Genomic DNA, 24,147 nt, shown 5'->3' on the forward strand with positions numbered 1-24,147 from the left:
TTCGGATTTCCCCATTCTTCTTGCCAGGACTAAAAGCTGTGTCTTGTCACATGCCTTTCTGCACCTTCCATGGTGGAGTCTCAGGGAGCTAGACAATAAGCGGGTGAGGAGAGATGGACACCCTCATGTGCTCTGTGACCCCGTGCCCTAGAGCCTGCCACAGCTGGTGTCGAAATCTGCCGCATCCCCTTTCCTCCTCTTTTTCTGGGGCCTCTGGCTGCTTCATTTCCCCAGGCCCTCCAAACCAGTTTCACAAATACAAGTGCAGCAGATAGCAGTAGCCGAGGAGTGTTCGGGGGAAGGTCACACCTGGGTCACTTCCTTTCCGAAGGCTGTGTGGGAGCTCCTTGGCAACACGAACACCATGCCGAACACCATGCCCGTGTCCAGGGATACTTCTATTTCTGCCGTGGGCCGCAGCAGCAGCAGAGACTCTGACCTCCACCCCCTATCACCCCGGGCGCTCCCAGGAGCCGCCTGCCTCCAGCCTGCTCCCCTCCCCTGCGGTGGGAGTGGGTGGCACCCCCAGGGCAGCCTGTGCCCAGGATCTAGAAAGGTCTCCCAGACAGCCAAAGGGTCTCCCAGATAGCCGTGGCCCGCACCCGGCGGGCAGCCCGTGAGACCTTGCTGATTCCGGTCACCGGAATGGCTGGGAGCTGGGGTCACAAATCCCCAGCGGCCTTTCCTTGCGGGGGGGGGGGGGGGGGGCGCTGATGTGCTCGGCGGGTGAGAAGGACAGAACCCTTGGGCCTGGGGGCTCGCCTTCCCACCGCCATCGCCTCTGCTTCACCCTCCCAGCTCAGCAGCTGCGGGCGCAGACAGCCAGGAGGGAGGAACATGGGGCTGCGTGGAGTTCGGCGCCTCCGGGGGACTGCCTGGCGCACGCTGTCCTGCTTCCGCCAGCGCCCTTCCCTCTGGAGCCGCCCAGACAACAGGAGATAGGGAGCCATGGCGCCCCCACCCAAAGCCCTTGCGGACACCCATGCTCCTCGTCTCTCAACTTCGAACAAGGTGGAGCCGGCTGGGGAAGACAAGATGGCGCCGCACAGAAGGAGCGGATAGAGGTAGGAGGCGCGGGGTTGCCTCCGAACTGGAAGCATAAACAAAGGCGCGAGAAATGGAACTGCGCAGGCGCGCCGCCTCAGCATGCCATAAGACTCGAGCTGGCAGGGCGCTTCCGAAACGTGGTCGCTGCACGAGACCTATTTTACGGGGTAGGGTGGCGTGAAGAAAGAGCGAGGAAAAGAGGGCGGGGCGCGGTGGGGGTGGGGGAAAAGGCCAGGGCGCGCATGCGCAGCGTCGCTCCATGGCGGCCCGGAGAGACGGGCGGAAGCTAGCTTTGCAACATGGCGGCCGAGGAGGACGGCCTGCTCAAACGGGCGCTTGTACCGCTTCTCTTACCTGAGAAATGCTACGACCAAATTTTCGTCCAGTGGGACTTGCTTCACGGTGAGCTTTATTCGGTATCTTTGTCAAAAGTTCTGCCCGAGCGCCCTCGGGCCATCAAGGGGGCGTGACTGCGGGCCGGACGGTGGCGACCCCTGCCACGCCGTGCCGGGCGGAAATCCCTTCGGCGGGGGGCGGAAGTGCCTTGGCGTCCATAGAGGGGGCTCGCCATGTTTGAGCGGGAGGCCGGGAGAGGGCGGTGGCATCATTACTTCTTGGTGATCGTGAAAGGTGGAAAGACTCAGACTGCACAAAACGAAGTTAAAATCTGACCAGGTCGCTACGGTCTTTAGTAGATCCGTAGACCTTGAGCAAACCCGCACTTACTCCAAAGTCTCTGATGAATTTAGGCTTGGGGGCATCTGCAGAGGCGCCCTCCGCCCTCAGCATTTGCTCGTGGTCTAATCCTGGGATGACTTGCCTGCCGGCCTCCGTCTGCAAGGCAGGTCCACACAAAGCCCACCGCAGACGTCAGGCCCAGTCCCTTCCCGGCCCCCCACTCTCCCACTGTGCACCTGTCTGGGTCGAATTCATGACTCTCGCTGGGCTGGAGGTGTGTGCCAGGGCCTCCCAGCAAGCCCCCGAGCAGGGGCCAGGAGTTCGGGCACGAGGGAGCGGGAGGCCTGTCCTTGGACAGGCAACACACACGAAGTGGAGCGCCTGGGTTGCTCAGAGGGGAAAGGATGGGAGGTCTCCTGGGCATTGCCCAGCTTTCTGTAGAGAAGCAATGGAAAGCCTCGGAAGTCAAGGAGTTTAGACGTAAATCCGCCTATTTTGGAAAAGTCACTTGACAGTGATAGGATTTGGGGCAGGAAGGCCCTCTGGCCTTTTCACCTGCCATCGGACAGCCCTGATCTTCCTTGTTTGGGTTTGCCCAGGTCTTAGGGAGCAGCAGCAACCCCCAGCAGCCTGAAAAGCCTTTAGCCCTGAGCTGGGTTCCAGGGGCTGCTTTTGTGTTTACTCCGCTTTCTCTTTTCAGTCCCCTGCCTCAAGATTCTTCTCAGCAAGAGCCTGGGTCTGGGTATTGTGGCCGGGTCACTTCTGGGTATGTACCCTATCTTCAGGTGGAGGGCTGAGATACCAGAAATGGGGTGGGTCTCTTAACCAGTCGAGGTGACATGCTTCCCAGTCTGCCCCATGGCTGTTGTGTGGGGCTCCCAAGGGATGTGGGCTCCTTACCTCTGCCTTTCTCGTCCTTTCTCTAGTAAAATTGCCCCAGGTGTTTAAAATCCTGAAAGCCAAGAGCGCCGAAGGGCTGAGCCTTCAGTCAGTGATGCTAGAACTAGTGGCACTGACGGGGACCATGGTCTACAGCATCACCAACAACTTCCCCTTCAGGTGAGGGGAGCCTACCCTCAATCCCCAAGGGTGAATGCTCGCAAGTGGGATTTAGGGTGAGGCAGGGGAGAGGGCTTATTTAAGCCTTTCTGGAAATCTGGCCATCACCTGTGGACGTGATGAGAGGAGAGCATCCCAGGGATGCCCGGGATCTAGACAGGTGGGGGCTGAGGAGGACGTCAGAGAACTGTGTCCCCAGATGGACGGGCCATGGAGGCTTTCCTTGCCCCTTTCTAGGCCCGCCTTTCTTCCTCCCAACTCTTGACTCTGCAGCTCTTGGGGTGAAGCTCTGTTCCTGCTGTTCCAGACAGTCATCATCTGCTTCCTGGTCCTGCACTACAGAGGACAGACTATGAAAGGTGCCAGGGTTTACCCGAGAGCAGGGTGTGGCTCTTGGGGGCCCTGATGGGGAACTTTGGCTCCGGGAAGCCAGAGGAGTGGGAGAGGCTGACCAGGGCTCCTTACCTCCTTGGCCCCCAGGTGTCACTTTCTTAGCCTGCTATGCGCTGGTCCTGCTGGCGCTCCTGTCACCACTGACACCTCAGGCCGTAATCACCCTGCTCCAGGCCTCCAATGTGCCTGCTGTTGTAGTGGGGCGGGTGAGTACTGGAAGGAAGGATGCTGGGCAGAGGGAGTGGGGTGGGGACTGGATGAGGAGCAGAGTGGGAGCCCCAGGTGTGGGGGTGTTGGACAGAGGGCAATGGGAAGTCTGTGACGGGAACATGGAAGAGTTCAGATAACAGAACAAAGGTTCTTGATTTCTTCCCCAGCTGATCCAGGCAGCAACGAACTACCAGAACGGGCACACAGGCCAGCTCTCAGCCATCACAGCCTTTCTGCTCTTTGGGGGCTCCTTGGCCAGAATCTTCACCTCCATTCAGGTGAGCTCACCTTCTCCCCTCTAGAGGGCGCTAAAATCCCGTCCCGGCTCAGCCAGGGACTTCAGGCTGCTCGCTCTGAGCACTCTGGGCTGTATGGAAGTGACCCCCCCCCCCCCCACTGGCTGCCTCTCACCTAGGAGACTGGAGACCCCCTCATGGCCGGAACCTTCGTGGTCTCTTCCCTCTGCAATGGCGTCATTGCCGCCCAGCTGCTGTACTACTGGAACGCAAAGGCTCCCCACGAGAAGAAAAAGCAGTAGGGCAGAGCTGGCTACTATAGCACACTCCCCATTTCGAGTCATCCACCCGCCCTCTGGGTCCTTCCCATCCAAACCAGTCAGCTGGCGGGATTTATCATTCATTCCTCTGCAATTGTGAATTAGTGAGCCAGGGTTTTAGTGGGAACATGATCCTGGGGGGGGGGGGGGGGGGGAGGAGATTTTCAGGCTGACACCTAGTGTGCACAGTCCCCTGCGTGTACGATGAACTCGTTTCATCATTTGGCGGAGACTCCTCTTTTGGCAGCAGTTCCCAGCTACTTAGGTATTCTGGGGTGAGAGTTTGCCCTGTGCTACCCGTCTTCCCCAGGGCCTGACCAGTGGAAGGAATGGGGGCGGGTGGTAGGCGTGTGGCCGCCTCCCTCCCCGAACCTGGTTGGGACGTCTCCAGGACCCCAGTACTGGGGGGGGGGGGGGGCAGGAGACAGAGTGACTCAGGTAGGGCCCCAGGGTGGGGTGAGGAGGTTCCTGCTCTGGCAGGTCCAGGCGGAAGGGAGCAGAGACTGCTGGTTCCTGCTGCAGCGAGGGGAGGGTGGAACAGAGATGGGGGAATAAAGACTCTGAGACGTGGTTTAATAGTAAAAACTGTGTTCGTCCTACAAAAAAAGAAGTGTGTTGTGTTTTGGGGGCAGGGCAGACACCAGAGCACAGGCTACCTCAGTACTGGAGGAACATTGAGTTCTAAAGGTTTGCAGCCTGGGGTGGGGGTGGGAGGTTCTGGGTGAAGGAGGAGAAGGGAGCCCTTCCTGGGAGGTCCATGTCCACAAGGGTTAGAGGTGGGTCAGGGGCATGGGGGCCCCTGACAGGGGGGCGTTGTATGGAGTGGGCGAGCCGGGGGGCAAATAGGGGCTGTAGTGAGGGAGCAGCTCTCCCTGGAGCCTAGGGTTACTCTGAGGGAGGGAGCACGGCGAGGAGGCCTCTGGTTTACAGTGGGAAGAGCTGCAAAGAGAGAGACACTGGAGTTAGAGCCCATCTCAGGGCGGGAGGGGTCAGCAGGGCCCCCATTCACAAGTGGGGGTGGGTGGGCCCCACTCTGGCAAACAGTAGAACTCTTCTGCTAGCCCCTAGCCGAGCCCACTGGGCAACGCAGGTTCAGAACCAGACCCCAGGACTAAGGGCTTAAGAGCAGCGCCGCAGCCAAGCTGTGTTGAGGCATGTTCCCCAGCAGGCTTGCGTGCTGCGCCGGCAGGCCAGGAAGGGGTAGAGTTAGGCCTGGCCTCTCCTTGCCCCGAGGGTTGGGAGAGGGAACCGGGTCACAGGAGGGCCAGGAGCAGGGAGGAAACGGGAAATTCAGGTAACTAGAGCACAATCACATCCAGGGGGTCTGCTGTCTGACCCTGAGGGGCCGCTGCTGCCAGCCTGGGATGGAGACGCCCTCCGCAGAAATCCTGGGCCCCCAAAAAGCTCCCACCCTAGTGGGGCACTGGGTGGGGGTGGGGGTTCCCCGCCTCCCCCAATAGCCTCAGGTTCCCTGCAGCCCCTCCAGCTGCTTCCTGGGCACTCACCCGTATCCACCAGGCAGGTAGGCTGTCGAGTAGTTGGGTGGCTGGTACCCAAAGCCCCTGCTGCCCTGGGTGGTCGCGAGTCCGGGCCCCCAGAGCGGCCCGCCGCCAGCCACCCCACCGCCTCCCTGGCCGAAGTGGGGTGGCCCGGCTCCTGAGCTCTTGGTCTTGCGTCGAGGCCGATACTTGTAGTCGGGGTAGTCGCGCAGGTGCCGGGCCCGGAGCCGCTTGGCCTCCTCCACGAAGGGCCGCTTCTCTTCCTCGCCCAGCAGCTTCCACTGCGCGCCCAGGCGCTTGGAAATCTCCGAGTTGTGCATCTTTGGGTTCTGCTGCGCCATCTGGCGGCGCTGGGCGGAGCTCCACACCATAAACGCGTTCATGGGCCGCTTCACCTTCTCCAGCGGGAGCGCCCCAGGTACCCCTGGGCTCCCAGCACCCTCCCGTTCCTGGCAGCCCGAAGACGAGGTGGTCGGGGCCGGGGGAGCAAGAGGCGCCAGGCTCCAAGCCTGATCGTGGGATGAGCCAGGAAGCGCCATGGGGAGGGTGGGGGATGGAGGGAAGCCCTGAGAGGCCGTCCTACACGCCCTCCCCTCTAAAGTGGAGCGTGGATGCCCAAACCGGTGTCCTTAAAACGGAAGTGTTTTTCTAGTCTGGAGTCGTTCCAGACAAATCGTGTCCTTAAAAAGTAGGTGTCCCCAAGTTCAGAGGCCTTAGAACGGAGCCTCTGCTCCCAACAAATCAGGCACTTTGGAGAGCCGGTGCCGAATCCGCTGTCTGGTCCGGTGCACCGGGCAGGTTGCACTCGGGTCCTGGATGCCGCGAGGTCCTCCAAACCCAGGTGGCCTTCCACTGAGGCGCGCTTGGTCTCCAGAGCGGTCCTGGGCTCCGGCGCCACGGCCCCTCTCACCTGGCCTCAGCGTCTGTGGCTGGCGGGTGGGCCAGACCCGGGAACAGCTTTTAACCAGACTCCTCCCCACTCCCTCCCAGCAGACCGCGCCTCCTTAAGGGCGCCACCGTCCCCCTCCCTTAGGCAAACCCAGGTGTCCTGTTCTCCCCAGCCCCCAACGCTCCCCTTGGGGCACCACACCCCCTCCCCACCCAGGACCCAGACGTCAAGTCTTCCAGCCTGAGGAGCTCTGAACGCCTTCCCCTCCCTTCTTGAGCTTTGGCAATTTAAAGTCAATTCTTTTGCACAATGGGATCAAGCACAGGGGAATCACAAGCCCTCAGGGTCACAACTGAACCAGGAGGAAGTCAGAACACCCCACCCCTACCCCAAATCTTTTTCTGGTGCCTATCGCTCCTCAAACCCCTGACCTGCCCCTGGGCCAAGACAGTCAGAAGACGGGCCATTTTTGCTTCCTGAGTCATCCCAGCAGGTGCTTAGGTGGTGATTCAGCCCCTTTCTCAGGTGAGAAAATTTAGGCCCTCCCAACTCCAGCCCCAAACCTTGGTTTCTCCACAACAGGTGTTATCTGCAACCTGAGTCTGAAGGTAGGGAGCCAGGGGCCCCGGGACACCCCCATCCCCAATCCCACCACTAGGGGCCGAGTGGTCAGCAGTCTAGGTGGGTCCAGAGCAGAGAACCAGCAGAAAGAGCGGGACACTGAAGTCTGCAAGGCTGCCAGTGAGAGCCTGGCTCCCCATTCTGCCCCAGGCCCGGCCCAAGCCCCAGGCCTCAAGTAATCGGATTAGGCAGCCGGCCTTGGCTCTCAGCTCTTAGCAGGAACAGCTCCAGCCCAGAGCAGCCCTACCTAGCCACCGTGACTCAAGGTAGAGGAGTGGCCCAGCTCCCTCGACAGCCCGCCCGCCCCGCACCTGGGGGAGGGGACAGGCAACAAGACCCAGGCTACCAGCCACTGGGTTCTGGACTAGGAAGGGACCTGGGCCCTGGGGACACAGGAATGCCAGGAATTCCCAAAGCAGCCAGCCCAGAGAAGCAGCCAACAAGGGCCTAGGCAGAGGCAGGTCAATCCTAGAGAAGCCAAACAACCCAAGTGGGCACAAGGAAGGTGCAGGAACCATGGAGCCATTTGGATTTTTTTATTCTCTTTTTAAATACTGTACAGTGAAAAATAAATACGCCTTCTCATCCACCAGACAAGTTTGGTCCCCCTCCCCCGGGGGACCTTGTCACCCCCCTTCACACACACCCCTGGTTCTACTCCAAAACCTTCCCCATGCCTCCCACCCACTTAACCCTTACTATCCCCGTCTTCCACAGTGATGAGGCCCCAGAAATGGGGGGTACAGGATGGGAGGAGGGATAGCAGGGGAGCCCCCCTGAACTGTCAAATCTGGGTGGGTCAAGGAGCACCCCGCACCAGCAGGCGGAGAACGGGGGTGTTCAGAGAGATTGGGGCATTAGAGGATAAAGGCACATCCAGTCTGATGGGGAAGGAGAGAGGCTCCCCTCACCCTGGGGGTAGGGCGGACAAGAGGAAGGGGGTATGACCCTGTTACACACCCCTCCACGAGCTCCTGGAGGCTGAGGGGGGACCCAAGCTGCTGTGCCACCCCCCTCCCCCCTAGATAAAGAGCAGCTCCAGCGCAGGTCAGTCGGGCCTGTGAGGGCCATGGTGTTGGGCAGCAAGCGAGATGGAGAAGGGAGGGATGCGGGCTGGAGGGTTTATGAAACCCCATTCACCAAACTACCCAACTCCAGGGGGGCTGAGAGCTCCCCATTCTCTGAGGGGCCCTTAGGAAGCTTGCTGACAGAGTCACCCTGAGGGGAGAGTGGAAAAGAAAAGGAGAGGAAGGAAGGAAGCGGTAAGTGGAAATTCAGGTTAATGACCTCCCCGCCCCCAGCCTTGGGCTCTAGGCGGCTGGCGCCCCAGCCCTGATGCTCTGGGGACTTTTAGGGAACCCAGAAAGTCCGAGCCCAACCTTTCCCGCTGCACACGCAGCCCAAACTCCATCTGACATAGCCTTGTCCGTGAATTCCCTGTACCCCCTGTGCCCCCTGCCCTAGGAGGAAAACGCCATGGGGTCCATCCCACCTGGCCTGCCTACCTTCTGTCCTGAAAGAGAGTCCTCTGAGGGTTTAGTGCGTTCCAGGGGGGGCCGCTGGCGGCTCTGAGACTCTGCTCGGGAGATATAGTCGGCCACGGTCACTGGGAAAGGCAGAGGACAGGGTTTCAGGGGGAAGCAGGTGTCCAGACCCTAGACACCCACGCAGCCTCACCACCGCCTGGCACAGGGCACCCTGTCCCCCAGATCTGAGGAATGATGCCAGCACCCAGTGTTGGCTGACCTGGCTGACGGTCTCCACTGATGGAACCATCCGTCCGATTCCCACGGTTACGGCGGCGGCGGCTCCGGTTCCGACGCTGGGGTCTCGATTCATCTTCTGTGGGGCAGAGAAAACTCAAGTGGTGCATCTCACATCCACACATCGATTCTTGCCCAGCTCGAACCTTTCAGACCCCCGGAGCAGCCCTTACCCAGGCCATTCTCAGTCATACTGGGCCCATCGGACTCCAGGCCCCCATCCATGACGGTCCTGTCCTCATCTGTGCGGCGGCGGCGGGAGCGGCGGCGCCTGGCACTTGCTGGGGGGGGTTCCCCAGGCTCAGAATCAACTGGGGGCTCCGGTTCAGATGTGTCCAGTAGGCTGTAGGGGTTACTGTCTGGATCTTTTAGCACTGGTCAGAGGAGGAAGAGGTTGTTACAGGGGTCTGTCCCCTGTCCGTCTGGCCTGCATCCACAACCCCAGCTGACAGCAGTACCTGAGCTGATAGATGAAGCGTTGTATCTTGTGCTGGGCCGGGGGGCAGGGGGGGGTCCCCTACCCCGGCCCCCAATTGGCCGCCTCCGGCTTTCTTCCCCACGGGTTGGGGGATCCCGGTCACCTGGCCCAGCTCGGCTGGGCTCCTCCCTCTTCTCTGACTCGGTCTCAGAAGCTGTGGATGGGTCTGAGCTGGGGCCTGCAGGGTGCAGAGGGCTTCAGTCAGGGTTACCCACCCGCCCTGGCTTCAGCCCCCCAGTCAGTCCCATCTTCCATATGTCACCCTGTCCTAGAGGTTGCCCCCAGACCTGCACCTCTCCCCACAAGACCCGTGGCGTCTCACCATAGGCAGGACCACCTGTCCTCCGGCCCCGGCCCCGGCCCCCGTAGCTGCCCCCATAGGTCCGGGTGGTGTGGAGGGAAGAGGAGGAGCTCTCGTCCGTGGTATACCCGGCCTTGTCACTGCCACCGCTGCCCCGCCCACTCCCAGGAGGGCGAAAGCCCAGCCCAATCTGCCGAAGCTGCTCATCAATCTGCAGCCTCTCCAAGCGAAGCTGCTCCACCTCCTGGTTGGGCAGAAGACGGAGAAAGGTACAGAAGGAGGAATAAATGTAAGATGGATGAACAGGCTCCTTCACTCAGGCTTCTTTGCCCTGACCGCCCCTACATACCGAAACGCTCAGTAACCAAGAGAGACATTGGCTGAACAGGAAAATTACGGGACCCAACCCCACTGCCCCCAATTTGCACTCAGTGGTTTTTGTTCTCCTCAGAGACAAACTGGCACCACAGCTCCTAACTTATCCACCAGCACCTTAGCCTCCCTGCTACACCCACACCCTCTGGGCCCTGGCTCCCGGCTCGGGTACCTGCAGGTACGAGAGATGGTACTCCAGCAGGGCCTGGGCGTTGCTAATACTCTCCCGGGTGCCCACGAATATGAAAGGAACCATCCCCTGGAGAGCAGAGGGGGCGGGGGGGGGGGGGGGGTTGTTAGCAGGACAGTCAACACACCTCTCCTATGGAAGCTCACTGTGTGGGATCATCTGGGCTCTGCATCTACTATGGGGAAACAGAAGCTCCCATCCTCTACCCCTTGGGAACTCCCATCTTCCACCCTAGAAATCCCAGCCCACAGAGAAGGGCTTCAAGAACAATCCCATCTCCTTCTGGAAACCAATTTCTAGATGCAGCTGCCCCATACCTCCTCCCTCGGGTTCTTCTTGTCATTATCACCTTCTACTCGAACCCTCACCACACCAGATTTATCCACAATCTCCTGAATCACTTTCCCGTTCTTTCCAATCACTTTACCTGAAAGGATAAAGGAGAAATTAGGACATTTTTTTAAGAAATGAAGGAAAGAAAGAAGAGTAAAAACAAAGAAGATTAAAAAAAAAAAAAAAAAAAGAAGATAAAATCAACTTCTACATATGGATTCTGTTCAATTTATTCTCCTTCTAAGTTTCAGGGGAGTTTTCATGGGACAAAATACTACAATCCCTAGGAATCTGTTCTTCCATTCTTTTTTTTTTTTATTTTTAAGATTTTATTTATTCATGAGAGAGAGAGGCAGAGGGAGAAGCAGACTCCATGCAGGGAGCCCGATGTGGGACTCAATTCCAGGTCTCCAGGATCACACCCTGGGCTGAAGGCGGCGCTAAACCGCTGAGCCACCAGGGCTACCCTGTTCTTCCATTCTTGTCACTCCTATGACAGACTGAAGTTTCCTTGTGAAAACTGAGGTGCTGAGCCCAGAACAGCTTTTGGGAATCTCCCTCCTCCCACCCTGTACTCTCTCCTACACATACACACCCTCAACTTACCAACAAGGTTCCTGGGCACTTGCACAGAGTCCTCAGAAAACTCAAGGTAGCTTCGAGCCTGTCGACATGCCTCAGGAGTCTACAGGGAGAGGAGTAGGGAGTTGTTACCCAGACACTCATTTTCCTGCCACTCTCTGCCTTTGGGAAAGTGCACTGCCACCAAAGTCAAGGAGGGAGATCCACAGGATTCAGATTTTTCATCACACACTCTCCTCTCTCGACCCCCAAGAGACCTAAAGAGCAGCTGTCTTTTGCTGACCTCCCCATAGATGCGGAAAGTGCAGGTCTCTTCACCCAACTCAATGGCAGTAACCCCAGGTACTTTTCGGGCCTGCTGGATGTTGGCACCATGAGTCCCAATTGCCAGTCCCATCAGGTCCTCTCGCACCGTGAACTCCTCCTGGAAGGCCGCCGCCAACTGCTTACTTGTCTGAAATGAAAAGGCACAGTGGGATTTGTGGCGGCGGAACCCCAGACACCTGTCCCGGGTCCCTAACACTCTGCAGGACTTAAGCAGACAAAAATATGTGAAAGCAAGCCAGAACCACCTTGGATCCACAGACCCCTGGGACCTGTATGGAGAATTCAGGAACCAGCCATTCCACTCCTACCTGGTGAACACCAATGGCTTGGGGTGGGGGTGAGGGAGGTAAATGAGGGCAGGGTTTGGGCTGGGAGCCACCACAGTTCAGGATTTGGCTCTGACACTATCTGGTTATGTGATGCTAAACACAACACACCCTCGGGGCACCTGGGTGGCTTAGCGGTTGAGCCTTCAGCTCAGGGCGTGATTCTGGGGTCCTAAGATTAAGTCCCACATGGGGCTCCCTGCAGGGAGCCTGCTTCTCCCCTAGCCTGTGTCTCTGGCTCTCTCTCTGCATCTCTCATGAATAAATAAGTAAAATCTTTTTTTAAAAAAAATAAACACAATACACTCTCAGTGTCTGTTCTGTCATCTGCTGAACTGTTCCACCTGACTCATCCCACTCCCAGACTATCAGGAGGATTAATTAAGGCTGGTGTGAAAGGCTCTTTCACAAGGTAAATGTAAGAGTAAGGAACAATTACTCTGACCAAACTAATATCAACTCCCAAAATAAAACCCAAAAAGCTGAGTAGAAAGCAAGAGGCTGAGAAAGCATATAAAGAGCTATGGAAACCACACTACCACTTCCTCTCTCCATCAGTCCTCATATACCTAGGCACAAGGGCAGAAAGACATGGGAGGTTCTGGAAGAGGGAGTCCTAGGTAGAAGCACCGAACAGGAAAGCTATTTGAAAGGGGTCAGGGGATCCCTGGGTGGTGCAGCGGTTTGGCGCCTGCCTTTGGCCCAGGGCGCGATCCTGGAGCCCCGGGATCAAATCCCATGTCGGGCTCCCGGTGCATGGAGACTGCTTCTCCCTCTGCCTGTGTCTCTGCCTCTCTCTCTCTCTCTGTGTGTGACTATCATAAATAAAAAAAGAAAGGAGTCATTCCTGATCCCAGTCCACTACAACCTACTTCCAAGATAGGTGGGACTATATTATGGCAAGGACTTACCTCAGGCAAGAAGGGGATGGACAAAAAGGGACCATGCTGGGTATTCAAAATAACTGCATTAGGGAGGAAGGGAGAGGCTCTACGATGATTTACAAATGTCCTCTAGAAGTTTGTCAAGAGTTTTATTCTTAAACTGCCTGACGGGTACAAGTGTACCTAATATACTATGTTTTTCCTTTATGCAGACAATTATTTCAAGATAATTTAATAAACAAAACAGAGAAAAAAGAAGAAAAACAAGATATCTCAAAAACAAGACTACACGTATGGCTAACTTAACTATCTTTTTCAAAGACTATTTATTTGACAGAAAGAAAAAGTAAGGACGGAAAGGAAGAGAAAGAATCTTGAGCAGGCTCTGTGCTGAGCACGGAGTCCCAACTCAGGGCTCGATCTCACAACCCTGAGAACGTGACCTGAGCCAAAATCAAGAGTTGGACACTCAACCGACTGAGCCACCCAGGCGCCCCATATCTGGCACTCTTTACCACACTGATCAATACAACCAGGTCCTAAGAGAGTTGAAGTCTACCTTTCGTCACCAGGGAATCTGCTCGTTGGGAACTTGAGCAGACATAATTTGTTTTTTTTTTTTAATTTTTATTTATTTATGATAGTCACAGAGAGAGAGAGAGAGAGAGAGAGAGAGAGAGAGAGAGACACAGGCAGAGGGAGAAGCAGGCTCCATGCACCGGGAGCCGGACGTGGGATTCGATCCTGGGTCTCCAGGATCGCGCCCTGGGCCAAAGGCAGGCGCCAAACTGCTGCGCCACCCAGGGATCCTGAGCAGACATAATTTGTATCATCTGGGGGTAATGGTGAAGTTCTGCCAGTGCCCTGAGTAGCATCCCTGGAGAAGTGACAGACCACTATGATCCACAATGTGCACAGGCTCGGAGAAAAGCCTACCAAAAAGATCAGTTCTATTGATAAACGGAATGGATGTGCACACACACACTCTATTTGTATAGGATGGTATAGCACCTAAGCAAAGGGAATCTGACCATCCTAAGATATCAAAACTCAAAAAGACCTTGTAGAAATATTCTAGTCTAAGCACCTCATTGTCACACAGATAAAGCTCAGTGAAATCAAATGATTTGCCAAAGGTCAATATTTGACAGTGGTCCTTCCAGAATACAAATGGTTCTCAAATAGACCCTGCAAAGCCATTTGATTCCCAGAGGTGATCTGGGGGAGGCCAGTGGAGGTCCGGGTCACACCCCCTTCTTCTACTTAGGCAGAGCTGCTCTGATTGATCTGTTTTAGGCATTGTGCTTTCAAGTAAAACTTCACTTGATCAAAGGGTCCCATGGTTAAGAAAAAAATGAAAACAACTGTACTATTATAACATGATGAAGCTCTGCCATCTGGAGGAGTCTGGGAAAAAATAGCAGACCCAGGTTTAATGGCCCAGAAAGACCTTAGTCTTTTTGTTCTGTAAACACAAGAGCATGGGGGGAGGATGGGATGGGAAGGCAGGATGATAACAATACCATTCAGCAGTATGAAGTGAGGCCTAAACTTACTTCCAGGTGCTTGGTAGCCTCTTCATTGCGGGACATAAGCAGGAGTTTGGTGCGCAGGCTTCGAAAATGCATGTCACCCAGTAGAGACGCCCGCTTCACAGGGGCTTCTGTAGTTGACTGGGAAGAAACCAATGGACAAAATCATTGAAACTGACTTTGAATACACACCGGGGAAGACCCAGGACTGGGAACCAGGATGCCTCATTCTCTGGAAAAGGACAGGAGTTAAGAAATGAAATGAGAGAAGAGAAAAATCACTATCAGTTTCACAAGGGCCTACTATTATCGATTTTAGGCAGAGGGAGAGGTGAGAATCGTATAGTCTATTTTTTCAGAGCCCAAATATGCAAGGGAAGGTCCAGACTGCAAAAGGATGGCCCGGCTTAAAAAAAAAAAACAACTTAAGGTCATACGTGAGGGAAGACTCAGGAAACATGGGGCTACCTGGGCCCGCAGGGGTCAGGAGCCATACAAAAAGTCTTCTTTGACAAATAAACAGAAGCACATCTGAGCCCCTTCCTTTCTGCAAAGGAGTTAAAAGGGGAGGGGAAAAAAAAAATCACTGAGAGGGTTTACGTTTTAAGTCAGGTCAAATAACTCACCAGAATGAAGAGCTCACTATTTGTGATGTTGAGAAAGATGCAGTTCGCTCCCAACGCTTTCTTGAACTCTTTATGGACATTTTCATTGGAGCAGCTGCCAAGGAAGAGAATAGTCCTCAGTGGGCACAGTGTGCAGTTCAGAGAGATGGGGATGACAAAAATGAGATGAGGAAGGATGGGGGAGGACGAGGAAGACTGACAGTACAAGAGGGGCCTGGGAGGGATCCCTGGGTGGCTCAGTGGTTTGGCACCTGCCTTTGGCCCAGGGCGCAGTCCTGGAGCCCCGCGATCGAGTCCCACATCAGGCTCCTGGCATGGAGCCTGCTCTTCCCTCTGCCTGTGTCTCTGCCCCTCTCTCTCTCTCATAAATAAATAAATAAATCTTTAAAAACAAATAAACAAAAAAAAGAGGGGCCTGGGAGAAAGATGGGCCAACAGGAGGACTGTCAACGGAGCCCCCATCCCGATGTCCCTGACTCACGCCTCTCTCAGATCCTCAGGCACAGCCATGGTAACCTTGAAGAAGCTGCCTTTGGTTGCAAGGGGATTGGGATTAACTGGCCGGAGCCGTTCCAGGGTGACAATCTCATTGTAAGTGGCATCACAGGCAGCGTATTCGATGACGTAGAACTGGCAGAAAGGAAGAAACAAGTGTGGATGACCTGAGCGTCTGTCTCCCCCCTTTCCTGTGACTATGGTCCGTGCTTCCCATCACTCACATCTCCCTTCATCATCCGCACCCGGGCCAGCCACCAGCCGCAAGGTTCCTGCTCGTTGGCTCGAGAATAAACCTGGAGCCGAAAATAAAGAGATACTGAGGCCCAGCTAAAAACATCACGAACGGAAAAAAAATAAAAAAATAAAAACATCACGAACGGAACATTCAGACCCTGGGAAGCACATTATACCACAACAAAGGAGACTCGAGGAAGGAGCTAATTAAAAGCCCAGAGGGTGCTGTCACCATAACAGGAAAGTGACTCCCCTGAAACTGGGAAGCTCCCCGAGTTTGATCACAACAGGGAAAGGGAGCTGGTGCACTTCTCTCTTCCATAGCCTACTGGGCTGGGTTTCAGAGGGAGGAGAGTGAACCAACCAGAGGAGAGCCTGGGATACTGGTCTCAGGGCAAGGGAGACCACAGAATCCTGGAAAAAGTGACATTTAGAAGGGGTGGAGCCCTGGCTCTTACCTCCACCTCGTCCCCCTCCGTGATCTCTTTATTATAGTCAGCTGGAGGTGGGAGCCGGACATCCCCAAAAGGAATCTGTCTCTCGCTCTGCCAGCTGCAAGGGAAGCCGTGACATGAAAGCTATTTGGGCTCATGTTGCTATTTCTTCAGGAAGGGGTTACTGCCTCTGCTGGGCAGTTCCCACCTTCTCTGGTGATTAGAGGCTAAATTCTAAGCCCTGCTCCACTGTATCTTTTGTCTCCTGCTAGAATCCAAATACTAGGTCAACCGTTTCCCCCCCCCACACACACATTTCAGCCCGTTCCTCTCCTGGGGTCTATATAAGTTGACCACCCACACCCCTGGCTCTCCCCCACCTATTACATGCCTCATAGGACTCAGCCGCCCCCTCTTCTCCACTCTCCTTCTAGGACCTAGTATGCTGGATTCTCTATTCCCAAGGTCTTACTTGTTTTCAAAGAAGATGGTGACAGAGTCTTCATGGACATCCTTCACAAAGCCCTAGAATGGATTTTAGAACAAAGAAAAAAAAAGAAAAAGAAAGAAAGAAAACGACAATTTACTACCATCAAGGGAAAAGAGACGGTTACCTAGAGTTTTAGATAGAGACACAGGAAATCTAAAGATAGGACCAGAAAAACTTACCTGAACTGGGGACTGGGGCAAGAATATGAAGTTGAGGCAGGGACAAAAGAAATGACACTGACATGGAAAGACAACTGGCAAAATCCACAAATAAGAGGAGACAAATGACACAGAAGGGGAAAACATCACCTGCATAAGAACAGCCTGGAGACTGATGGGTCTACTATAATTCCCACAGGGGCCTCCCTATCTATCTGCCTCCTGTTGTGCTGAGCAACTTGCCAGAGTTCAATTAAAATACCAACAATACTCAGCAAGGCTAAGAATATCCCATGAGACAGTGTGAGGCTGTCCTGGAACACCTAGAGGACATCAGGATCTGCCAAGAGAGAGAAGGGTCTAGCTCCCCAACGCAGGAGGAGAACTGAGCAAACTCGGTGCCTTCGTGCCTGTGTCCTAAGTGAATTCTTGGAACACTGTTGAAGTTCAAAAGGATGAACATAATTTATAGAAGGAGAAATCAGGACTTAGGATATGTGAGATTTCTGAATGCTAGACTATGACACGCTGCTACGAATCTGAAAAGGGTAAGACCCCCACACCCCAAATTGAGACCATGACTTGGGAGAGGAACAGGGATGACTGAATAGCTCTGGTCCACTTCCTACTGTCTCAACAAAGACAGGCAAGCTCTATGTTCAATCCTATGGTCCCAATTTTTCTACCTTCTCTAATTTTCACATATTCAAATTAGGAATTGTTGTTTTTGAAAGTCTAATTTATCAATTTGTTCTTTTCTGAGCTTTTGGTTTCCTGAGAAAATTTTGCTCAATCCAACACCCAAAGCTTTCACCTATTTCTTCTACAAGTTTTGTAGGTTTTTTTTTCTTTTTTTCTAAAAAAGACTTATTTATTCATGAGAGACACAGAGAGAGAGAGAGGCAGAAACACAGGCAGAGGGAGAAGCAGGCTCCATGCAAAGAACCCAATGTAGGACTTGAACCCGGGAATCTGGGATCACCCCCGGAGCCAAAGGCAGGCGCTCAACCGCTGAGCCACTCAGGCGTCCTAAGTTTTGTAGTTTTTATTTTACATTTACATCTATGATCTGCTGTGAGTTAAACTTTGTACATGGTGCAAGATATGCAGAGTTCATTTTTTACCCATGGACAGTCAGGTTGAGCACTATTTGTTGAAAAGACTACCCTTTCTCTACTGAATTGCCTTTTTGCTTTTGTCAAAAATCAGGGAAGTGCAAATTAACATATTACCAACAGACAGAAAGCAGATTGGTGGTTGAAAGAACTGGGAGTGATGGAAATATCTTGATTGTGGTAATGGTTTGACACGTATCTATATAGATATGTAGACAGGTATCTAAGTCAAAACCTATCAGTTTATACTTCGAACATATGTACTTCAATATTTATTCCTCAATAAAGCTGTTAACAAAGAACTAGGGGTTGGCGCGCCTGGGTGGCTCAATGGGTTGAGTGTCTGTCCCTTGATTTTGGCCCAGGTCATGGTCTTGGGGTGGTAGGCTCGAGCCGGGCTTTAGGCACCACACTTAACAGGGAGTCTGCAGTAAGTCTGTTTGAAATTCTCTCTGCCCCTCCCTGCCTCAAATAAATAAATCTTTTTTAAAAAATTTAGGGATTTCAAAAGTCTAACACACAAGAACCATTCCTGAACTCTGCAGCTATGCGTAACAGCTGAGCTTAGGAGAGAAAACACCGAAAATGCACACCTCTATCATTACCACCTCAATGAACTGGTCGAAAGTAAACATTTACTATACTGCTGTTTCCTTATGGTGGGAAAACCAAAACTCAGATTTCACTCTTTGATACCAGCTGGCCATCCTCTTCTTTAGGGATCAGATCTTGTTGCGGCGCCTCACTATGCAGAGCTTTACTACCAAGGCATCTGGTCCTCCTGGTGCCTGCCCTCCTGCTCAGCTGTGCTTTCATTTTCTCTGCCATTCCCCATATTTTCTCCACTCTTCGTACAGCTCCACCTATACCCAAGCCTGCTATTCCACACACGAGTCTTCTGAGGCATTTTTCACTCCTCACTGTTTGCCTGAGTCCTTCTTCCCCCTTGGGTTCTCAGCTCCTTGAGCATCCTCCACCCTCCCCTCCTAACAGCATCACTTTCCTTTTTTTTTCTCCCTCTGTGAGGGTCTGTGGGATTTCTAGAAACATTTCACCCAGCTCCTTCTGTCTTTATCCAATTCTTTTTTTTTTTCTTTATCCAATTCTTTATCCAAAATGTCTGTCTCTAAACTTGAAAAATAATTTAAGAGAGGGTTAGCTCTTCTCAAAACATTTTAGGGATGAGATAAAAAGCATGGAGGAGATAGAAGAGAATCACTTGTCTGCCTCCTTTAAGAAGAGATTCCCGCTCCTAGATATACTTCTTCGCAAAGGATATTCCCATGGCTCTAATCCCATTCTCCCCCAACATGTTAGGGTTGGCCCTCAGGGAGAGGTAGCACTACCACCCTGTTTTTCCTAGCTACCACTATCTGTCCCCAAGGCAGAAATAGTTCAGAATGGAGTTTCCCCTCACATTACTCAGCAATTCAACCAAACACCACACAATCTTAGACTTCTAGGGTCTTTTTCCTTCAAATACTCACCAGAACAAGCTTTCTTCCCAAACTCATGTTAACTTCACCCACATCATCCATTTTTTTCCTCCAAAGATACCAGTGGTAGAAAGTGAGAACCTAGTTCTGCTCATTCCATGCTCATTAAGGAGATAAGCAGGTGAGGGCAGGAGCAGGTGAATCAATCTCTAGAAAGCCAACTAGATCCAAAGAATGACTCAATTCAGTGGCTGCAGCATATCCTGGCTTTGGCTTAAAGGGCTTAGGACCAGAAAGAGGAAGAGTACCCAAGCGTTCTAGATACTTGTTTCCTTAAATAAGATAGGAAATTATTCCCCACCTCTACCCTATTTTCTAGTCCTGGACTCTCAAAAGAAGGGAGGGGGTTCTGGGAGAAAAACAGGAGGGGTCTGGATAAAAACCACAGCTTGAAGCTGGGGATGCTGTATTCCTTAAGACAGGAAGAGGAATGTGGACATCCAGGCAAGGTCTGGAACGTTGGCTGATTGTGCCCTGAAAGGTGAACAGATATTTCATGAGGACAGTACAACCTAGAAACTAAAACACTTTTAGGTACCAGAGAAAATGAAGAGTTGGTGGGATAGCTACAGGATAACTTATATTCCAGATCTGACATGTGCAGCGCTATCGTGGAAAATGATCAATAACAGGACCCAATTCTGAGACAGGAGAAAGGGGTCTCCCCAAATTTATAGTTCTAGAAGCAATGTAAACATTTCTTGACCCACACCAAAGTTTGCTGAGTCATGAATATTAAATCAGCAGCAAGGTCAGAATGGATAAGTATCTATATGGCACTGAAAGTTGAAGAAAGATTAGTCTGAATTTAGGAATTTATTGTTGTTTTTAACTGACCCATGAGGCAGAAAATGCTAACATGGCCAGAACACAAAATCCACATCACCTGGCTTTCAGCTCAACTCCAAACTCTGATTCAAAGCATCCTGTCCCTAAAACAAAACAAAACAAAACAAAACAAAACAAAACAAAAAAAAAACAAAGCATCCTGTCCCTAATTCACCCAAGTCTATCATTGTCATAGTCCACGGGGGAAAGGGAAAGATTAAGAGATTTTCTGTTAGACACTTGTATGTGTAAAGAGAAATGTGTCCCCAGTCTCACACAGTTCATCTGAACTGGATACCAATCTTTCCCAGCAATGCTTGGTGCCTATGCTTCCTAGAAAAAAGCAAGTATCATTATCTCAATTTTAGAGTCATTTTTCTTCAAACCCAGAATTCGGGGTGGGAGAGACCCAAATGAAGGACAAGATACTGGGGAAAATGGGGCTAAAATCTTACAAGGAAGGGTATTTCAACAAAGGTACGCAAATTTGAAGAAAAGGGATACAAGAGACAAGCATACTCTATCAGAATCAGAAAGGAATTAGAAACTTCTGCCAAAGAAAACAGAAACACTATGGAGGCAGGCTAGAAGAAAAAGTCTTGAGTTAGAAAAGTATGCAGAAAAAAACGACAGAAGCGGTCAGTTGGGAACTTCCTTCAGACATGGAATAAGGTGGTTCCTGGGGGATACACAAGTTTTAGGATAAAAAACCAAAGACTAAGGCTGACAGGATAATCTAAAATAAAGAGATAAGTGTTGCCACAGGCTCTGAATAGAATGAAATTTGGTGAGGGAAGCCAGGCAGAAATCGATAAGCATTTAGGGTGGGTAAAAAATCACTACACTCAACTTATCAACTGAAGCCAGGGCAAAAACCTTCCACTCTAAGGGCAAAGACAAGACCCTTACAGTTACAGGACTTCAGTTCCAGTTTCTAGGATAGAGTTGGAGAAAGTCACTTCCAAGGGCACGAAGATGCAGAGGTCTTTTACAGAAGGAAAGGCCTGAAAGAAAAAGAGAGGGGACTCTCCTCTTCCCATGTGATAAGAAGATATCCCTGCTCTTGCTCCTCAGGGTAAAATGAAAGAAGACAGGAATGAGAAAAGTCTCTGGGACAATTCCAGGCATAAAATCTAAAGAGGCTCAAAAATAACAGTTACACAAAGAAAAATTCCTGAGAGGCAAGAAGGGGTCTCCCTCTGGCTTAATCCAAAGGGGAAAACAATATCCTAGAAAATGGTTTCAGAATAAAAATGGTGGTAGCAAAAGGAGTTCTAAGGAACCACATCCTGGGCAAGGCAAAAGTGGATGTAAACAAGGACCTTTTAAAGATAAATCCCCTTCTTAAAAAAAAAAAAAAAAAGCTATCAGATTCCCAAATTGAGAGAGTTGACCAGAAGTCTTCTCCAAGTGGCAATCCCTCAGAAGATCTCTTCATGTGATTAGGAAGGTGAAGCTCACCCTGCTCCAGAGGAAGAACCTATAGGAATGATCTAAAGATAGCTGAAGTCAAAGTGAGATACAAAAAAGAAATGCACCCTCCTGGAATGGCAGACCAGCCAGCCTTGGGATAAAGGGCTGGGGTGAGAGACTTGGGGGAAAGATGCCACCTTACGGCTAGGAGGCAACTTGACTGGTACAACAACCCAGAGTTGCTGAGGTCAACGATAGCAAATGTCATCAATGGATTTTGACCGTTTCTCCTTGGGTTGGGAGCAGAAATACTGCAGGAAAGTGGGGTGAGTTCTGCAGAGCCAGGAGGCAGAGGCCTCTCGGAGAAAGATAAAAGGATCTAATATGGGACGGCCTTCCCAAGAGGGTAATAGGGAGGAATAAAGAGAATTCTCCATGTGCTTGGACCGTGCGGGGTGGGGGGATGTGATGAAGGTTTAAGGTATGTCTTCTACTAGGGAAACAAGAAAAGTCAACGAGAAGCTGGGGAAATGGGGTCTCCTGGTGGTGGTGGGGGTGGGGGGAACGACCGGGTGCCGATCCGAGCACAATAATGCCCCGATATTCGTTCTCTCCGAGACGGAGTGGGGGTTGGGGAGTGGGGGTGGTTAAGAGCAAGTGCAATTAATAGAGGGAGCGAAAATCGGAGGAAAGGGGGCTCACTTGCAGAGGTCCCCCCAGGAGGGCTGCGGACGGGAGCGTGGGTCTGGGGCTCGCGGGGTCAGGACTTGGCTCCCGAAACGCGATCCCGCCCCACCGGCCCCCGCCCCGGCGGGGGGAGGGGGCCGCACGCGGGTGTCCCCGGCCCGCGCGCCGCCTCACCTTGTAGAAGGCCCCGTTGGAGCCGCGCACCTCGACGGGCAGTCCCGGCTCCACGTCCCCCCCGGAGGCCAGGCCGCCCATGGCGCCGCCGCCGCCGCCGCCTCCGACTGCCCCGGCGGCGGCTGCAGCGGCGGTCTGAGTCCGGGCCGGGCCAGGCCCCCGGCGTCTCCCCGGGGGAGGAGCCGGAGGGGGAGCCGCCGGGGGCGGGAGCCGGGCCGGCCCCACGGCGGCCCTGCCACAGCCAACGAGCAGGGGGCCGGGGCCGGGCCGCTCCCCGTCCGCCGCCGCCGCCTTGGTCTCCGCCACCGTGAGGGAAACGGCCGCCGCCGCCGCTGCCTTCGTCACCTCAGCTTCCGCCTGCCGCCGCCCCCGCTGCTGCCTCAGTCCCGGGACCCGCTGCTGCCGCTGCCGCTCCACGGCCTCCACCTCCCCCTGCCGCCGCCGCCTACTGCGCAGGCGCACCGAGCACCCGCCCGCCGCGCGCGGGGCCCCGAGGGCCACGGCGCAGGCGTCAAGGCTGGCGACCCAGCTCGCGCTCGCCAGCACATCAGGGTTTCCACACTCCTCTTCGCTCTTTCGCGCCCCCTGCTGGTCGCTCGCTTGCGCTTGCGCAGAACGAGACGGCTTCCTTTCTTCGCCATCCGCCCCCCCCCGCCCACATCTTTTCCTTTCCCCGCCCCACAACACTGAGCGCGAACCAATCGTGCGGAGGGAGGGGCCGAGCCCACTCGGTCGGATTGGGTTTCTGCCGCTCCGGGTCAGGCCACACCCACTCCCCCGCCGGGAGCATCCCCGGGCTGGGGCGAGCTGGGGACGGGCATGCGCCTGGATGACTGCTTGGTCACTTTCCCCACCTTTGTCTTTCTTGGTGCGCACGCTCCAAAGGAAAAAAAAAAAAAAAAAAAAGCAGCCTGGTGCTCTTGCGCCGGGCTTAATCGTCCGCACGCACGTATAGATTCTTAGGAGCATCTGCAACTCTAGCTGGAGACTTAGGGACCGCGTTCTTGCCTCGAGAAGATGCCGATCGTGCATACAATGAAACGTTAAAGGATGATTTCAAGGCGGTACCAAAAAAGCAAAGACGATTTAGATTAGCTACTGGATTTGGTATCCAAATACTGAGGATATTCACAATAGGAAAAAAAATGGAGTGGAGTAAGAAGGGGTCGTAGAGGGAAAAGTTTAGATTCCTGAACTAAGATAGGAAATTTAGTTGTAGGGCCACCTGGGTTGCTCAGTGGTTGAGCGTCTGCCTTCGGCTCAGGGCGTGATCCCGTGGTCCCAGGATCGAGTCCGCATCGGGCTCCCTTGCCGGGAACCATGCTTCCCCTTCTGCCTGTGTCTCTGCCTCTCTCTGTGTGTCTCTCATGAATAAATAAAATCTTAAAAAAAAAAAAAGAAATTTAGTTGTAGAAATGGATATAAAGTAGCACAGAAATTATTATTATTATTATTTTTTTTTTTTAGCACAGAAATTAGAATCATGTGTTGTGCATTTAATCATTCAGCGAAGTATTTGTTTCGCCCTCACGGTGTTCCAGTCACTGTGCTAAGAACTAGGGGTACAAAGACAAGATATAGTCCACAAAAGAACGATTTTGTAATATACCGGGAAGGGAAGGATAAACAAGTTTAAACCAATCCGTAAGTGCATAGAGATTGACCGAAGACGTGATAGAGACCAGGACTAGGTTTAGAGGGAATTCCAAGGGTCTTCAGAGTGACCAGAAGAAGACAGAAGAAGTAACCTGAATTGAGATATGAGGCCTGAGTAAGTGTTTGTTTGCTAGAGGGAAAGCGCAGTAAGAGTAGTCTCTAGCTATCAGAATATGGCTGGTGATGCAGAGGAGCAGAAAGAGCCTGTCCTTTAGGGAACCACAACTAGTTCAAATAGGCCTGAAGCAGGGAGCTGCAGGAAGGTGGTCTGTGAGGCACTTGTAAATCAGATTAA

The 24,147-nt window shown here is 53.1% G+C and overlaps 3 protein-coding genes across 4 annotated transcripts; 1 reads left to right on the plus strand and 2 right to left on the minus strand.

The window, feature by feature from the left end:
- Positions 1-1,295: 1,295 nt before the first annotated feature.
- Positions 1,296-4,528, plus strand: MPDU1 (mannose-P-dolichol utilization defect 1). The gene is made up of 7 exons (XM_041772684.1): positions 1,296-1,449; positions 2,426-2,491; positions 2,652-2,784; positions 3,058-3,143; positions 3,265-3,383; positions 3,555-3,665; positions 3,803-4,528. Exons 1-7 carry the CDS (start codon positions 1,347-1,349, stop codon positions 3,923-3,925), a joined length of 741 nt encoding a protein of 246 aa, XP_041628618.1. The 5' UTR covers positions 1,296-1,346; the 3' UTR covers positions 3,926-4,528.
- Positions 4,529-4,538: 10 nt separating this feature from the next.
- SOX15 (SRY-box transcription factor 15) lies at positions 4,539-7,346 on the minus strand. The gene is made up of 2 exons (XM_041772686.1): positions 5,449-7,346; positions 4,539-4,882 (listed from the first exon to the last, which is right to left on the minus strand). Exons 1-2 carry the CDS (start codon positions 5,979-5,981, stop codon positions 4,714-4,716), a joined length of 702 nt encoding a protein of 233 aa, XP_041628620.1. The 5' UTR covers positions 5,982-7,346; the 3' UTR covers positions 4,539-4,713.
- A 127-nt stretch (positions 7,347-7,473) lies between these two features.
- On the minus strand, positions 7,474-22,651 carry FXR2 (FMR1 autosomal homolog 2). Of its 2 annotated transcripts, none has more exons than XM_041772673.1 (17): positions 22,197-22,651; positions 16,308-16,360; positions 15,860-15,953; positions 15,389-15,460; positions 15,151-15,299; positions 14,670-14,763; positions 14,068-14,184; positions 11,258-11,428; positions 10,999-11,077; positions 10,377-10,486; positions 10,042-10,128; positions 9,516-9,738; positions 9,174-9,371; positions 8,889-9,089; positions 8,699-8,794; positions 8,458-8,558; positions 7,474-8,170 (listed from the first exon to the last, which is right to left on the minus strand). In XM_041772673.1, exons 1-17 carry the CDS (start codon positions 22,275-22,277, stop codon positions 8,075-8,077), a joined length of 2,022 nt encoding a protein of 673 aa, XP_041628607.1. In that variant the 5' UTR covers positions 22,278-22,651; the 3' UTR covers positions 7,474-8,074. The 2 variants fall into 2 exon arrangements, with proteins under 2 accessions (XP_041628607.1, XP_041628608.1); XM_041772674.1 differs by lacking the exon at positions 22,197-22,651 and adding an exon at positions 16,505-17,358.
- Positions 22,652-24,147: the final 1,496 nt, after the last annotated feature.

The sequence above is a fragment of the Vulpes lagopus genome, chromosome 10 (assembly GCF_018345385.1).
Source record: "Vulpes lagopus strain Blue_001 chromosome 10, ASM1834538v1, whole genome shotgun sequence".
Taxonomy (NCBI): domain Eukaryota; kingdom Metazoa; phylum Chordata; class Mammalia; order Carnivora; family Canidae; genus Vulpes; species Vulpes lagopus.

Coding starts and splice junctions, on each gene's coding strand:
- MPDU1 (XM_041772684.1), top strand. CDS start 1,347: ATGGCGGCCGAGGAGGACGGCCTGCTCAAACGGGCGCTTGTACCGCTT. Junction 1,450..2,425: donor CCAGTGGGACTTGCTTCACG/GTGAGCTTTATT, acceptor TTCTCTTTTCAG/TCCCCTGCCTCAAGATTCTT. Junction 3,144..3,264: donor CAGAGGACAGACTATGAAAG/GTGCCAGGGTTT, acceptor CTTGGCCCCCAG/GTGTCACTTTCTTAGCCTGC.
- SOX15 (XM_041772686.1), bottom strand. CDS start 5,981: ATGGCGCTTCCTGGCTCATCCCACGATCAGGCTTGGAGCCTGGCGCCT. Junction 4,883..5,448: donor TACCTGCCTGGTGGATACGG/GTGAGTGCCCAG, acceptor CTCTCTTTGCAG/CTCTTCCCACTGTAAACCAG.
- FXR2 (XM_041772674.1), bottom strand. CDS start 16,639: ATGCAGGTGATGTTTTCCCCTTCTGTGTCATTTGTCTCCTCTTATTTG. Junction 9,372..9,515: donor GACAGGTGGTCCTGCCTATG/GTGAGACGCCAC, acceptor TGCACCCTGCAG/GCCCCAGCTCAGACCCATCC. Junction 8,559..8,698: donor CAGTGGAGACCGTCAGCCAG/GTCAGCCAACAC, acceptor TGCCTTTCCCAG/TGACCGTGGCCGACTATATC.